The sequence below is a fragment of the Syngnathus leptorhynchus genome, chromosome 4 (genome assembly GCF_054491065.1).
Source record: "Syngnathus leptorhynchus isolate UIUO chromosome 4, UIUO_Slep, whole genome shotgun sequence".
Classification (NCBI taxonomy): domain Eukaryota; kingdom Metazoa; phylum Chordata; class Actinopteri; order Syngnathiformes; family Syngnathidae; genus Syngnathus; species Syngnathus leptorhynchus.
In genome coordinates this window covers 9,030,264-9,046,064 of record NC_141198.1, presented here as the reverse complement: position 1 = coordinate 9,046,064, position 15,801 = coordinate 9,030,264, and the positions used below count along the sequence as shown (strand labels likewise).

Sequence of the window (15,801 nt, the reverse complement as noted above, 5' to 3'; positions counted from 1 at the left end):
AGAGAAAAACACTAATCTCTATCTGGAAAAAAATAAATAAACGGAAATTCAAATTGGTGAAAGTGTTCCAATTGTTTTGAAGGAGTGTCAAGGGGGGAGCAAAATAGGAATTTCTGCAAACTGCTTCTGTTGGATAGAATTGCCCAGAAATATTGAAAACAAATAAGCATAAATGGCCTAAATTCAGATTTATGGGTTGTTTCAATAATTTGAGCTAAATCCCAAGACTTTTGTCCAGATAGTCAAGGTAAATCAAGATAGTCTGCAGACCACCCAAACAGAACATCAGGGTTAATGGCCCACCATCAATTACAAATGCCATGCGCTGTAAGCCCGTGGCAACATATCAGTAATATTGAAGGTTAGCCGGAAAGACAAACCAAACAGAGATTATTTTTTTTTTAGCCAAAGGTCTGAACACTTTCAAACTATGAAGGGATAAATGACTCCAATCGCTCTCATATTGACCTCTCTGAGCAATATGGAGGGGCTTTGGGCACTGGACAACATGTGAAAGTCAGAGAAATGCTCGTCTTGTTCGTAAAGCAACCTTGGCGACATGGACCTCGGAAGAGGGAGGTGGTGTGGGCGTGCGTGTGTGTGTATGTGTGCTGTGTGTGTGTGTTTATCTACACAGAGATAGCACGATGGCCTTGTGGGCATGCTGTATATATACACAGGCCCACTCAGACATCCACAGTCAGAATTGAAAATCATTTCGACAACACTGACACCCAAACTGTTTCTTAATAGCGTGACTGAGTTTTTGTTCTCTTAAGGCAAAGAAATTCTGTGAGAACAAAATGCTTCCTGCAACTTTCAAACTGTGCGCTGGCATCTCCTACCGCCATATGAGGAACATGAGAGGTGAGTCAAAAATGAAAGATGAACATTCAATAATCTCCAGTAATGCCCAAAACTGCTTGCGCTGTATCTTGTGCCTTAACTGAAAGATTGTTGCTCATTTTGTGTCTCCATCGGCAAGGTTTAAGAAAGAATGCAATTGTGGCTATACACCATGAGCTGGACCGACTTGCCGGTCCAGGCCCCTGTAACTGGATCAGCCAAGTCCGGAGAAGAAGTTCCTTCCTCAGTAAGTTATGCAATTGTTTCCCTCCAACACAGATAAAAATGGAATACTGTTTTGGTTGCAAGGCTGACACATGCGTTTTAAAAAAGACCCCCAAATTTTAAATACTTTACCCACCTGTTTCTTGGAAGGTTCTCCAATTAAGGAGGAGAATGGATACAGTGAGGAAGAAATGTCCTATGTGAAACAAGGTGAAGATGCGCTGCAGAAAGCTATTGGCATCCTCAGTGAGCAAGAGGGCTGGATTGTTGAGACTGTCGCTGTGAGTATCAAGACGGAAAACACCGAGCTGATAAATAAGGATTCTCTGAAATTACCAGTCATGTTTTTTTTTCTTCCACGACCATGAGAAATCACAGAACACCACGTCATACCATCATATAGTGAGGGGTGTGATGGACATTTCAACTTAACCCTTCATATAAATCTTACTGAATATTTGCAATACCTTTTTTTTTTTTGTATGTTTGTGATGCTCCTCAGACAAACGGAGACAAAGTCTTGAGTAAGGTGTTGCCTGGCATCGGAAAGGTGTTCAGGTTAGAGGTTCTGTTAGACCAACATCCTGATAGCCTTTATGGAGAGCTGGTGGGAAACATGGAGCAGATGGCTGAGTGGAACCCAAACGTGAAGCAGGTCAAGGTGAGGCAGCATCATGTGCATGCAGTTAGTATGGTAATATACCCCTCATCGAGAAATGTCAAATCCTACAGATTCTTCAAAAGATCGGCAAGGACACATTGGTGACCCATGAGGTATCAGGAGACACACCGGGCAATGTAGTGGGGCCTCGGGATTTTGTCAGTGTTCGCTGTGCAAAGCGTCGCGGCTCCACCTGCTTCCTGGCTGGAACGTCCACTCAACACCCAAAGATGCCTGAGCAGAGGGGTGTGGTCAGGTGAGGGATGACTCTGATGAACGAATGAACCGCATGACTATACATTGTTAAAAGTGATTCTTTTGTTTGATAGGGCAGAGAATGGGCCCACTTGTATAGTTATGAAGCCCAGCAGTGAAGACCCCAATAAGACCAAGTTCACCTGGTTACTAAATATAGATTTAAAGGTACACTACCAGAGTCTTCCCAGCTATCCCTTTTCCATGGCAATGGATTCCATTTCAGTGAGCGTATTTGAAAACAAACTTTGCCTTTATCGTTTGCAGGGTTGGATCCCAAAGACAATCATCAACAAAGTGCTCTCCCAGACACAGGTGGACTTTGCCAACCACCTCAGGCAAAGGATGGCTAATCAGGTTTCCGTGGAGATGGCTCGCACTTGCTGACACAACATGCCTCCTGTGCTTCGAAATTATACGCTCAGTAGTGGCAGAGGAGAGACTAATGTGCCATCAAACAACACAAACACGCTATGATCAGCAAAGAAAAAGAAATGGCTATTAGGGAAATGAAATGAATAAATTGCTTGGCTTAAAATGGGGAAAATCTGAGCACACTTGTGTTTCTCTCACACATTAATAGGGATTCTTTGAATGAGACACCAATCATATTGTTGATTAACATGTTCATTCAGATTGAACCATTCCGCCTTGAGCCGGTCAGAGGAGTCAAACATCTTATGAACTGCACATTGTTTCAGAGTGATAATACCTTGGGTATCATGTCGCTCCACTGTGATTTGCACATTTTTATTGCTGTGCTTTATTTATTGATTTTGTGCCATTGCAATAGCTGCTATGTGAATAAACGATCTCCATGCCATTGATATTTATGAGTGTATGCAAAAAGTTACTTAGGAGATTTTTTTTTTTGCTGATACCTGAAAACTCAAATAAATGCTATCCTTTGCTGACAAGCCATCATCTTGTCTGACTACAGTTGCGTTATTATGATCGGGACAGGTAATAGTCACATTCCAGGCCAGGTAAAGGTAAGTAATTAAAGAGTCTAAAGTGACCATATGCTCAAAATTGAGAATGAATGGGTGTTTATAGTATGTGACCTGATGACCAGTCCAGGCTGTACCCCTAGTAGGGAAGTCAGATTGAAAATGGATAAAAGGTCATGCTCCATTTGTGTCCATCATTTGACATTATAACCCCCACCCTCATTTGACCCATTGGATTCAGATGAGACGTCCAGATCTTTTAGTTATTTTTTTATGCACTTCAAAGTGATTTGAAACTTTAAGAGTGTATTTCTATGATCCACATTGAAAACCTTCTTTGCATGCCTTCAAACAATTCCTAAGGGCATGAGTTAGATGTGAAACATTTCTCTGTTGCTCTGGATGCATTTTTGTGGTCAATTATATTGGTCAGAATTATGCACATATTATGTATGTTATCATTCATATTGTCAGATATATGCTTCGGGAAATGGTATTGTAACTACGATGTGGGTAAAAAAAAAAGATGCTCAGTAACACGCCATCAGTACCTCTGAGCCATAGAACAATGACGTAATGAATCCAGATCGCGGCAGGAAACGACAATTCCCATGATGCATCTGCACTCCAGTGGCCGCTGGACGGGGGAAGGGAAGCTGAGATTGGAGGGAGAAACAATCAGAAACTGAGGTATTTTAAATCCTTTTTATCCAACAATTATATGCTCGGACAGCAGGGTATCGCTTTAATTTGTTGTGTTTTCCGAAGTGAAAATGCATTTTACTTGCATTAGATTTTGGACTCAGACTTCATCCCTGTTACAGTTGAATAGAGCTCTACAGTTAGCCCGTTAGTTAGCTCTGACAGCTGGCTTTTTTGTAAGAAAGAGGCGCTGTCATTCACTCAATTGCACACACTTTTCATGACAGGTGATCCCTCATCCGTGCACTGCGAAAATAGACCGTCCTTTTTGCACATATTGCATTAATACATCGGTTGTTTGAGAAGAAGCAGTACCTGGGTGTTTGTGCCTGCGGGGTTGTTAGCTGACATATTGCTAGCCTGCTGCTCGCTAGCTGGCTGACAGCTTCTGTACTGTGGCGACGTTAGAGCTGGCAGCCTGCAAATTTAGGATTGCAATAAAATAAAACTAGTGTCATTTTTTTTAAATCAGAAAATGTGTTGCTTACCAGACAATTTGAATGACATTTGTGTGTGCATTCTCCTTTGTAACTTTTATTTTTAGCAGATGTGTTGGGAGTAGAGTACTGTATTTATTTTTGTTGTTTGTTTTGCTGGAAATACACGAACGTCCTTGACATAAATGTCCTGAAAATGTCTTACATGTGTGCATTTTTTTAAATCACATATCTCTGATGTCATACAATACAAAACAATACATCTTTATTTGCAAAGATATACACAATGCAATCCAATGATGTAGCGGTGGGACATTTTTGAATACACAGTGGCCAAGGCACTATGTCTTCCAAGTTCACCGTATAATCATGACATTATGGATTTGATTCTCTTTGAAATTTATTAGATGTGTTATGTTTGTGACCCTTTGAAAATTGTATCGTCAATTTTCAGGATTGAGGTGGTGGATCCCAGGGTGGTTGCATACTTGTCAAATCTGAGGCTATTTTTACCCACACCCTGTTTTTGCATTTTATATCTTGTGTATGTAGGATACCTTTGTGATGCTTTGTTTTACTTCACATTGCAGATTCTAATGCATGTGAGACCCCCTCCCAAAAAAGAAGACAGCTCATGATCCACATCTGGACACCTGCCCTTCTTGTTTCACATGAGGCTGAAGATAACGCAGTCATTTAAAGTGTACTAATATCGCTGTGCGCTTATTGGATTTGTCTTGTGAGCCAAAGTAATGAAGTGTCTGCTATGAGGAGAGCTCAAGCCTGAAAAGCGATGTTATTATCCATCTTCTGGGCACCTCTGACGGCGATGAGGAGCGAAGCTACAGGCCAAGGGGATCTGTGGAGGGGAGGAAAGAGGGAGGATTCCGGGAAATTTGCCATTTCCTCTCGGCGCTAGACTGATATCTGCACATTCCTCTCTGTGTGCACACTCAAGGTTAGAATATAGAAGGAGGAGGCTGCCACTATCACCGAGGGAAAACCCGAGATGTGCACGATGTGGGTGTCTGTTACCAGCGGGGTGAAGTCTTAACTTGTGAGCGTGGACATTTTCATCTATATGAAGCATCAATCTTTGCAGTCACTACACACGTGTGCTCAAGAAACCATGGTAGTCCTTGTAGCAACTTGTCAGCCCATCTCAGTCCAGGATTTCAAAAGCCTTTAGAGGCTCCAATCGGGAAGACCCTTGCCAGCCAACACAATCATATGCAATGGAAGAAGACACTGATGTCACTTTCCACCGTGAGGTAATGCATTCGGCCTCCCGCGACATCATTTCATTTGGCCCATTAGAACAAAGACGAGGTTGTTGTGTCCATATTAGCTCGTGCCCATGTTAATACCCACAATTATACGGAGACATCTTCTCTTCCTACGCCACATTGTTAAACAATTAAGAGCTCATTTGCTTTTGCACATATGTTTAATTTAAGACCTAAAGTCAACAGCTCACTCCACTGCTTTAGCTGTAATCTCTGCTCTGGCTCGCTTGCCATGTTACCATGGCGGCAGCTGGCAGGGCATTTCTCTTAACTTCAGCTCGATTTCGCTCTGTAAACCTTTTTCCCCTAACTCTCCTGCACATGACTTTTTATTGTTATTCGAGACAACTGTCTTCTTGGTGGGGTAAAATAAAATAACTTCTGCTTTCCTCTACACTTTTATTCTGTCCGTTTTATAACCAACTGCACATGTGGTGCCCTCTCCCCGCTCTTAGGGACTCAATGGTTTGTCTCCTGAATGTAACTCATCAGAGGAGACCACCAATGGACACTCGAACCAAAAGCCTGTGAGTAAACTCAGATGACCCCTTCCCTTGGATTCAAGAAGTCCTGCTTCCTCAAAAATGGCTGAAACTTTTTTCTTTCCAGGTTATGAATGGACTAATTATCAGTCACAGTGTCAGAGATCACACCAATGACTGTGCACCCCTCACATCCCTGCCGGTAATGACCTCCGCTACGTTTATTTTCTCATCCATCGTACTATCATGCAAGAAATACTGACTTTTGTGTTGCAATATGTGTACAGTTCAGTGGAAACTCGAACATTCTGAATGATGTACCATGTGACTAATTTGCGTGACGGCCCAAGTCGACTTGACGCTGTGTTGCTAAATTGTGGGGACATTATGAAAGGTGATTGTTGTTTTCAGATTTCAGCACTGAAGCAGAATGGTCTCCTGCAGACTCTTGCAGCAGGAGGGGACCAGACTAAACCTGCAGGTAGCACACTCTCACACAAACTCACTTGGGTCTCTCATCCTATTCCCAGTAGAATTTAGTACTGTATCCTAGACACAAGGTTGCTGTGCGGATAGAACCTTCCTTTGGGATTCAGGTTGTTGGCTTGGTGCTGTAGGCATGATGCAGTACCCCAGAATAGGGAAGATGAATGATTGATAGTATTTTCTTAACTTGCTCTTGTGTGTCTCCACAGAAGGAGATGAGGAGTTGGAAAAGGCCAGACAGGAGTGGGAGGCTCTAGAAAATATCCAACCAGGTCAGAGCTGTCCAACAATTTCACATCTATGTTGTCAGGAATTTACCAAGCTAAATTAGATTTGCTTTTGTTTGTTTTGAATTCCCCCAGCTCTCACTGATGACTCAAACCCGACACCGCTCATCTCTTTCAATGAAGCTCTTCAGTACTTCCAGACTACAGATCTCGGGGACTTGCTTGTAAGCAACTATGATTGTCATTGTACACCTAAATCTGAATTTTACGTTAACGCCAAAAGTGCATTGTATAGAAAGTCTTGTTTTTTTAGAAAGGTATGTTTTTAGGCAGCCAAATGGGTCTTTTGCAATTTAGGTCAGGTATTTTGTTGGGCAGCTGAAGGGGTCCGTTTGCCACCCGTCACCATTCGCCACACACATCGAAATGTGTTGACATTTTATGAAACGAGAAGCAATATGCAGATGACAATATCAGCCACCTATTCAATAAAGCAGCCACTTCTTCTGATACTGTGTCCTCTCTTGGAGTGAGATGCTTCCGTGAACTTCCCCCTTTACGCATCAAAAACAATCCTAGCTATCCGTAACGCTGTAATAAAGCAGTCATAAATATCAAACATCTAGACTAATTATTGTCAAACACCTTTAAATTGGTCACAGAAATTCATCAAAGCACTAACGCTTAAGTTTACACTCTAGTTATTTAGCTTCATATTGTTCTTATATCATCCATTTAAAAACGAAAAAAAAATTGGGCTCCATGACCAAACCCGCGTTAGACAGAAAGTTGCGTGGAATCAAAGTGTGTAAAATCGAGGTTCAGGTTTATTCTGTCCTCCACCACCACCTATTCTCTCCATACCATATTATTTTGGACCTTGTAAAAGAATTGGAACGCCATGGTCAATAGCTTTTGTTTTTGTTGTATCCTGAAGACTTTTTCAACTTATCAGATACATTTAGATTAGCATCTAGTATAGATCTGCTAACCCCCCCTTCCCCCCAAAAAGTCAAACGTGGTTTTTACTCAAAATTAAATCTAAATTTTCAGAAGAACATCCAGCCAACTATTCGCAGGACAGGTCTCGCTGCCATCACACACTTCCTTTTTGGGCCCCCTCGACTGAACAGGGAACTCACGGAGGAGCGGGATCTTGTCTTTGCCATTGCGCAATGTGAGCATGTGTTCGCCGTGCCTGTTTTTTGCAGTCATCCGTGGGTTTATTTAAATGCTGACTTGTGCATATGATTTCCATAGGCCATGTGGACAACAGCCAGATAGTCCACATGCGCGTTCTCCAGACCATTTATAAAAGGCTCATTGGCTGCAGGCTGGACTGTCCTCGTTATGGGACACACTGGGAAAACATTGGCTTTCAGGGTAAAATGCTCCAAATAGATTTAAGCGACTTTATAATAAAGATTTGAAAGTGACTTATGATTTGCTTTTTAGGTATGGACCCAGCTACAGACCTTCGTGGTACTGGTTTCCTGGGACTCATGCACACTTTGTATTTTGTGATGGACCCAGAAACTCTGCCCTTGGCTCGAGACATCTACAAGTTGTCCCAACACCCTACACAGGTATTATTAACTCATATCAAGATGCTCCAATAACTCATTCGAGGTTGTTTTAGGTATGTGTTGATGGTCTCTGTTCGAGACACCAGTATTAACATTCTTAGAGTTGTAAACCAAAAACGTGCTGCTAAAATTAGATCTGTCGGACAAAGTCAGTAAAAAATGTGAATTTATTATTATTTTGTAAATGGGTTTATAAACATAGTTGAGATTTCAACATGAGCTAAAATTTAAATTCCCTTAATTCTGATGAATTGACGACATATTTGTAAAGGGGTGAATGAAAGTCATTTAGAAGTAACTAGTACTCTCTAAATTGGGTTAAATCTAAGCATGTTTGATAGCACTTTTCTTCACACCGATATCATTGCGAGTACTCAAATCTTGAATTGTCACCAATACCAAGTGTCGATACCACTACTATTCAATTCACCCCAGAAAAACAATGACAAATAATCTTAGAGAAAGCCCTATATAGCCAATATAGCAATTTCCTTAAAATTGTCTTAAATTAGTGGCAATTTTCTAATTTGTAGTTCCTGATTGTAAAATGACCACAAGTTACCTTGAAATAAGGAAGATATCAGGGTCGCCCATCCCGAGTTAAATCATTTTTGAAAATGAATTCTCTCTGGATATTTTTTGGGGGTCATCTAAGTCCATATTTCTCATTGTTTTTGCAACGACAGATATTTGACACAGCTCTTTTGTTGGATTTTATTACATTTTGTAAATTGTGTTCTAATGTTGCTGTTGTGACTGTTTATTCCCAGAACTTTCCTTTCAGTGTGATGTCAATCAACATGACGCGCATCGCTCTGCAGGTGCTCAGAGAAGAGGCCTTGTCAAAGTCAGTCTTTTTTTATCATCCTCTCCCTTTGTCCCATCCTTCCGTAGCGCATGAGTCGGGCAAAAACCTCTTCTCTACTTTTGGCCTCCGCAGGGAGTGCAATCGTCGACAGCAAGTTGTTGGTGTGCTGAATGAATTTTACGTGGCCACGTACCTGCACCTGTACCAACTGTGGAAGACGCAACAGAAAACCATTGCTGACTCTGGCTTTGTGATAAAAGGTTGGTGAAGTTATTTTATGTTTATAGCAATGTCCAAGTTGAATGACAACAACAAGGGGTTGTTGCAAATCACCGAATGCTTCATGAGGCCTTCTGAGCAACTGCGCCTCAGACCATGTACTGTTTGTCTAGCCCAATAATTGTCAACCACTGTGCCATAGTGGGGATTTAGCCAACTTAAGTCAATTGGTGTTCACATCTTAAAGGTTGGTAAACAATGGTGAGACAGTTGTTTTTATAATGAATGAGTCAATGTCACATTAAGGGACCTTTGAGTCTTCCTCTTTTCACATCCAATTAAATCTGAGATGTTCCATTGAAATTCATATTTGTCATATGAAATATGTATTACTATGTTGTTAGAAATGCATGTGGGTGAATCTCCCGCACTTGTTTATAAATTGTTGCACGCAGACCATGTACATGCAAAAAAATATATATATACTCAAGTGTTTCATTTTGGTATATTGTATTACATTACATTATCAGCTAATGGCATGACAAGTACTTCAACATTATCCAGAATTTCCATCTCAAACAGAGAGCAATATCTAGGCATGACTACAAATACACTCACTGTTGATGTACTTTCTTCAGAAGTGGAGCTGTTCGCCAAAAAGAACCCAAAGCAGATGCTTCGCCGACTAGAGGTCTTCCTGAAAGAGAGACGGGCAGGTGGAGTCCCCCGTGGGACGTCGCCAGAGCCGCCGGCTCAGCAACCTTCTCCCAGCGTGGAGGAACGAGCAGCCAGAGCGGCGAGTGGGCAGGGAAGCAAAGCAAAAGAGATGCACTTCACAGGGGTGTGTGAGCTACCATCTGACATGGAGGGTGATGCCAGACTCATTTAAGCTTGTGTGCGTGCATCTGTCTGTCTGTCTGTCCGTCTGTCTGTGTCTTATGGAGAGCTAGATGAAGAACACACTATCCAACACGTTCCCCAACCCTTTGAAGATGGGGTGCTGCACTTTGCTAAGGTTGTTTTTTTTTTTTGTGTGTGTGTTAGTGTTTTGTAGTTAGCCATATAGCCCCCATTGTTTGAATTATTTATTCCAACGCAGAACAGTCAAACAAATGAAGATGATACAGGATGTCACAAAACAAGAACGTGAACCTTTGCACTTTTTTTTTTAAATTGAGTGCTCAATTGAAATTGACATGAAGTTATCATGGTCACAACTCAGTCCATGTGGAGTTTGGAACTCTCAGCCTTCTTCTGTTGACGTCGCAGGTGGCCTGAGGCTCAATTTTGTTCGAGCGACTACACAACCGCAATGCGGCGGAAGGGCACCACCATCAGACATGTTATCAATGCTCATCACCACAGGGTCATCATAACCAGCAGCACAACACTTGATCAGGTCACAGGCAGGGAGCAGGTTTCATGTTAGCTTGCCTTGACCTTTTGACCCCTTTGGATTCCCTATCAGTTGGTTGAAAATGTAATGTAAGGGGAGAAAATGGGGTTCAGACTGCAGAGACACTGTTGGTGTCACAGAATTGGTCCAGTCGTCCATTCACTTGATAGTTATGATCGACACCCCCCCCTCTCCCAAAAAAAAAACACTATATTTTAGCTGCTTCAGTTGAAAATGCTTTTTCTTTTTTTTCTTTTTTTTTTTTCCAGAAGATACGAAATAATAAGAATGGTTTTAACAGAACACAGGGGAATCCTACACACATTATCAGTCGATCACGTTTGATAAGGCTTACTCTGAAGGTCTAATATAAGTTTTTTTTTCCATTAGTAAGCATGTGATTGTATATATATATTTTTTTTTTTAAAGGGGGGGGTGGATTTGTATGTATGAATGGCAAAATGATTGAGCTGACGTTGAAGGGTGCCTCCCCTAAATACTATGGTACAGTATGCAATTCCAGCTCACACTCAATGATAATCAAAGTGTCAGTGCTGTGTGACCATAGACATTGTTCCTAACTTCAGGGCTTGTGTGTTTGTGTACTTTTGTGTGTGTGTGTGTGTTGAGACTGAAAATGCGTCTTAGTGAAGACATTTAAAGAAAAAGTGACGACATTTTGGTTTGTTGTCACCATTTAAAGGGCAGTTTGACTTGTCTGATGAAGCTTTTTACGTAAGGCAGTACGAATGTCGTTGATAAGTTGGAAAGTGTACATGTGAGACGGTGTGACAGGAATTGACTACAAATGGGGTACTTTCCTCTGCACACAAAAATCCAGCTTTACTAAGTAGTACTTGACCCGTCCAGCTGCAAACGTGTTACTTGAGTCATTTTAAAATGGTACTTGGAATGAACATGAAGAAAAGAAGTCCAATTGGAAAAGTCAAAATCAAGCTGGCCAAGCTCGGGTTCAGGCTCCTCGGCAAAGCTGGTTCGTGCTTTGTGCTCGTGTGAAACTGTCTCCCATGTTTTGTAGTCTCAGTCTGTAGCATGTTCAGGTAGCACTAGTACTGTAGCATCCTATAGCCTCCTCCTTCGTGAAGCTTGTTGATGTCACGTTGACGTCGGTCTGTCGTGTCAATGAGTGCGCAGACCTTTACTACGAGAGCACATTCATCTTTCATGACCCCCCAGTAGAAACATTGGAGGCAGCGCGGCTTGTGGAGATTGGCTGGACATGTGATTGAGTTCAACTTTGTCTTCTGAGAAGGTAACAGTTGAAACTCCATCCCATAGAATCATGTATGGTCGTGTGTTGGCTTCCTACTTTCTTTTTTGTAATTTGCGCATTTCGCCTCAGTGCCACAGTAACCTGTGTTGTTGCAAGGCAGTAGACGGCTCGTTGACCTCAAACGGGGTCTGTCGTACCGTTTCCGTTCTTCATCTCGTCACAAACGAGACGGCACGGTTAGGCCAATTATTTGAAGGCGTCGCGCGACCGATGAGGAACTTTGCACTGTTGTAGATAAAACTGTATGTGTGACGTATGCAAAAGGGCCACCTTCCGGAGCCATAATGTTCATTTGCGGCCACCTCATCGAGTCAGGTCACCTTATCCCTCCCTCGTCCCAAACATTGCACCACACTGATCCCGCGCTTGGTTTTCTTCTTTTTGAAGCTAAGGAGCAGTACAGTGTCTGTAAATCAGGAAGTTTGTACATAGAGAATTAATGATTGTAAGATGAATGATTGTCTGTAGGGCATTATGCGAAAATACATTGCTTACCTCAAGACTTAAGACAAATCTCTCCTTTCTCTCCTGATATTTATTTGGCCTTTCAGTACATCGTTCTATATTTGCTTATACCTCTCGTTCACCAAGCGGACTCGTTATATAATGTACAGAGGATATTAAACCGCTCAAGCACGACATACTATAATAACAGAAGCAAAGTGTGTATTATGTCATCACTATATAGGCCCATAGACATCTGCAAATGAAACGCACTTTCTACTCCACTTTGAATTGGCCATGTTGGAATGCGCTGGTTTCGTCTTGTGGCTTTGATGACGGTCAAGTATCATTTGCTGTGATTTAAGTGTTGGGTGTCAGGAAAACACTGAGAAACAATGCAGAGCTACTAACAAATTGCTCAGTCAGCACATGATTGTAAGGCTGTGGTCATTATGCTTTCAAGTATCCAGACAAGTTCGAATTCATCTTCTCATTACCGCCAAACTTTACTGTTTGTCAGTTGTCTTGGATTATATTTTTTGCTTTCAAACATCCCCCCAGTTGCATGACTCTTGCCAAGAGAGAAAAGAGAAACAAACGGGTTTTCGCAGGATGCCAGACCCACGAGAGGTGCCGTTTGAAGTTCCGCTCGCAAACCAGCAGTGGCTCGGCAAATACAATCACATCTCTCGACAACACCCTGCGCTTTCAATTCTTTGAAGCTGTTTTGCTGTCATGGTCTTTGTCATGTCCCTCCCTCAGAGAATTTTATGACTGTACCTTGATTGTAGATGCCCTACCTATTTTATACTGAGAGTTATTTGAGAATACAGTATGTGCTGTTGTACATTAAATGTATTGTATGGAGAAAGCTAAATAAATGCTGTTGAAAAGTAAGAACTATCAGTATTCTGTCTAACTTATTGCACACAGTATTGAATCAAATGGCACATTGCCACACTCAGACACCCTCACCATTGTTCTCAGCTCTGACTAAACAATATTTTCAGAGAAAGTGAGCTAGATTTGACCGAAAAGCAATATTTAGAGCTTTAAAACAGTACCTATGATTACAGGTTTTTTTTTTTGTGAGGCGTAATCACGACTAAATTTAATCTACGGCTTTCTTGATGTGCTTTAGTTTAACCGCTAGAGGGCAATGTTTGATACAACCACGACTGAAGCAAAGTTGAGACCAATTTTAGTCTAGTATAAGTCAAGTAGAATCAAATCACATCAAATATATATATACATATATATATATATATATATTATACACATAAATATATATAGACATAAAGTTTGTCTTTGACATTTGTCTGCTCTTTGAAAGAGACATTTTAGCCATCATTGATTTCTCCTTTGACTATGGACTGAATTGACCCATGGAAGTTCCTGTGAAGCTAATCTCATTGCTCCACTGATGCTGTTTGAACAGTTTAAAGTATCGATAACAGTTCAAGGTTTGTCAGATTCTCACTGAGGAAACAAATGACTCAGACTCACTATAAGTATGCGCTCAATAGTGCTTCCAATGCATTTTTACAGACCCCTCCCCCCATTGCAATATAATATTTTGCAGTCTAAGGAAGGGGGGTTTTGGTGCTGGGTCATGAAGTTAGTGTGCTTCCATAGGAATCTGCGTGTTGTATGCTTCTACATCTGTGCTTAATCAAACACCAGAACCAGATGACTGAGCTGTGGTTGACCTGCTGAATCATTGCACACACAGCATGGAAAAAATATTTCAGGCATTTATCTTCATCCCATTCAAAATCACTTCCATAACATATTGTTATTGCTATTACTTCTAAGCTACAATTTCTGTACTTTAATGAGTTTTTTTCAATCTTGAGTTCCTACAGTGTATTTGGCGGGATTTGTATTCCCGAGAAACTCAAAATTCAACAATCTAATGGAAAGGATTCATGTTTCAGGTAGGTATCTGCTAGAGTACATCTTTATATCTAGAGGGAATGAACACAATATTACAAGATGGAGATTTCTAAACCTGTTTCCATTTGCACCTAGTGAGCCTGCTGGATTACTATACTTTTCTCTCACTCATACACCCCCTCCTCCGTCCTCCCTCCTGCTCTCTTCCTGATGTCATTGTTTCCTGCCTGCTAGATGCTGAGACTCCACTCACGACACCAAGCCAACAACTCTATGCACATGCACATGACCACAAATAAACGTATTAAAAGTGCAAATAAGACATCAAGAACGCTAGCGGCGTTGCTCGGTCACGTATTTAGATTGTTTGAGTATCGTGCTTTAAAAGTAATGACAGTTGTAATTCAAGGAGTGTTAATGCCCAATTGGAAATACTTGGATGATGGATCGCTTGGTCTACATTCGTGCTAGTTTTCATTTCATTGCCTGCTGCAGCTGCTTTCATTATATCACTCATTGTTTAGCTCGGCTAGAGCAAACTGCTATTTTCTGTAATCTGTTCCAATATAGAGTATTTTAAACCCACACGTCAGACTAAATTGGAGCTAAAGGAGATCAAATATGATTTTGAAATATTATGTGCACCTAGATATTTTTTTAAGTCTCTATTTCTACACAAAGGAACATATTTTCAAGATAAATTGCACATTCATTCTTCTCAGCCAAAGTCATAACCCCCCAAGTATCTTTGTACATTTGTCTGTGTCCAAGTCCCAATTTTTTAAACAAGCACAGCTGTTTAACACTCACAGTGACTCATTTCAAAGTCATACTTTTTGAGTTAACATTCATTGGCAAAGACTTATTTTCTTCACATTTCCTGCAGCAGGGCACGAGAACAAGGTTTTTTGAAATGGTCTTTTAAACGTGACTTTATAAAATTCACTATCTGTTGTAGATCACGGGTCACACGCATGGGCATTTTTTGCGTCCATCTTCACTTCCTACATATAAGTTCCAATTAATTTTCTTCACTGAGAATTTCTGGGTTTGCCACATACAGTCAAGTCTCATTTCTGGGTGTGACAGACAGAATTTGAGAATGTAGGCAAAGAAAGCAACATTATTTCAAATGTTCTAATCCTTTTTTGGGCTCCAACACCTCCCAAGTGTGACCTCTTGGGTGGGAGAGAGTGACAGAGGCCAGACATCCATTTCCAGCTGCAGTGAAAAAAATAATTCACAACTGTGTCTGTTTTCATTTTCTATAAATCCCTGCTCTGATGTTTGGTACTTTATGGTTTTGTGAAAACACACACACAATCCCTATAGCCCCATCCCCCCGCCCCCCCAAAAGGAATTCAGTGACCCCGGGAATCTCATCTGCGCTTGCTGATGGCTTTCCAATGAAGTGCAACAAGAGGTTCATCCTGCTTCTTTCTGTGCAAAATGCATCAGTGTGCAGTAAGCTTGTTATTTTACCTGGCCTCCCCCAACCACCTTCTGCGTGGGTGAGCCCCGCACCTGTTGCGACTCGTCCAGCAGGTTACGGTGATCCTCTTTCCTCTTGCTGGTTTTTTTTTGTTTGTTTTTTTTAGCTG

The 15,801-nt window shown here is 41.4% G+C and overlaps 2 protein-coding genes across 4 annotated transcripts; both read left to right on the top strand.

Annotated features, from left to right (window-relative positions):
- The first annotated feature begins 693 nt into the window (after positions 1-693).
- On the top strand, positions 694-2,909 carry star (steroidogenic acute regulatory protein). The gene is made up of 7 exons (XM_085909098.1): positions 694-867; positions 986-1,093; positions 1,222-1,352; positions 1,574-1,732; positions 1,804-1,988; positions 2,062-2,155; positions 2,255-2,909. The coding sequence occupies exons 1-7, from the start codon at positions 804-806 to the stop codon at positions 2,372-2,374; spliced, it is 861 nt and encodes a 286-aa protein (XP_085765224.1). The 5' UTR covers positions 694-803; the 3' UTR covers positions 2,375-2,909.
- Positions 2,910-3,501: 592 nt separating this feature from the next.
- Positions 3,502-13,196, top strand: elmod3 (ELMO/CED-12 domain containing 3). 3 transcript variants are annotated; one of them, XM_085910581.1, is made up of 14 exons: positions 3,502-3,627; positions 4,667-5,034; positions 5,179-5,347; positions 5,818-5,889; positions 5,972-6,046; positions 6,256-6,325; positions 6,540-6,602; positions 6,693-6,781; positions 7,611-7,734; positions 7,818-7,940; positions 8,013-8,143; positions 8,914-8,990; positions 9,084-9,211; positions 9,809-13,196. In XM_085910581.1, the coding sequence occupies exons 3-14, from the start codon at positions 5,312-5,314 to the stop codon at positions 10,057-10,059; spliced, it is 1,239 nt and encodes a 412-aa protein (XP_085766707.1). In that variant the 5' UTR covers positions 3,502-3,627; positions 4,667-5,034; positions 5,179-5,311; the 3' UTR covers positions 10,060-13,196. The 3 variants fall into 3 exon arrangements, with proteins under 3 accessions (XP_085766707.1, XP_085766706.1, XP_085766705.1); XM_085910580.1 differs by having other exon boundaries at positions 4,667-5,096; XM_085910579.1 differs by having other exon boundaries at positions 4,667-5,347.
- Positions 13,197-15,801: the final 2,605 nt, after the last annotated feature.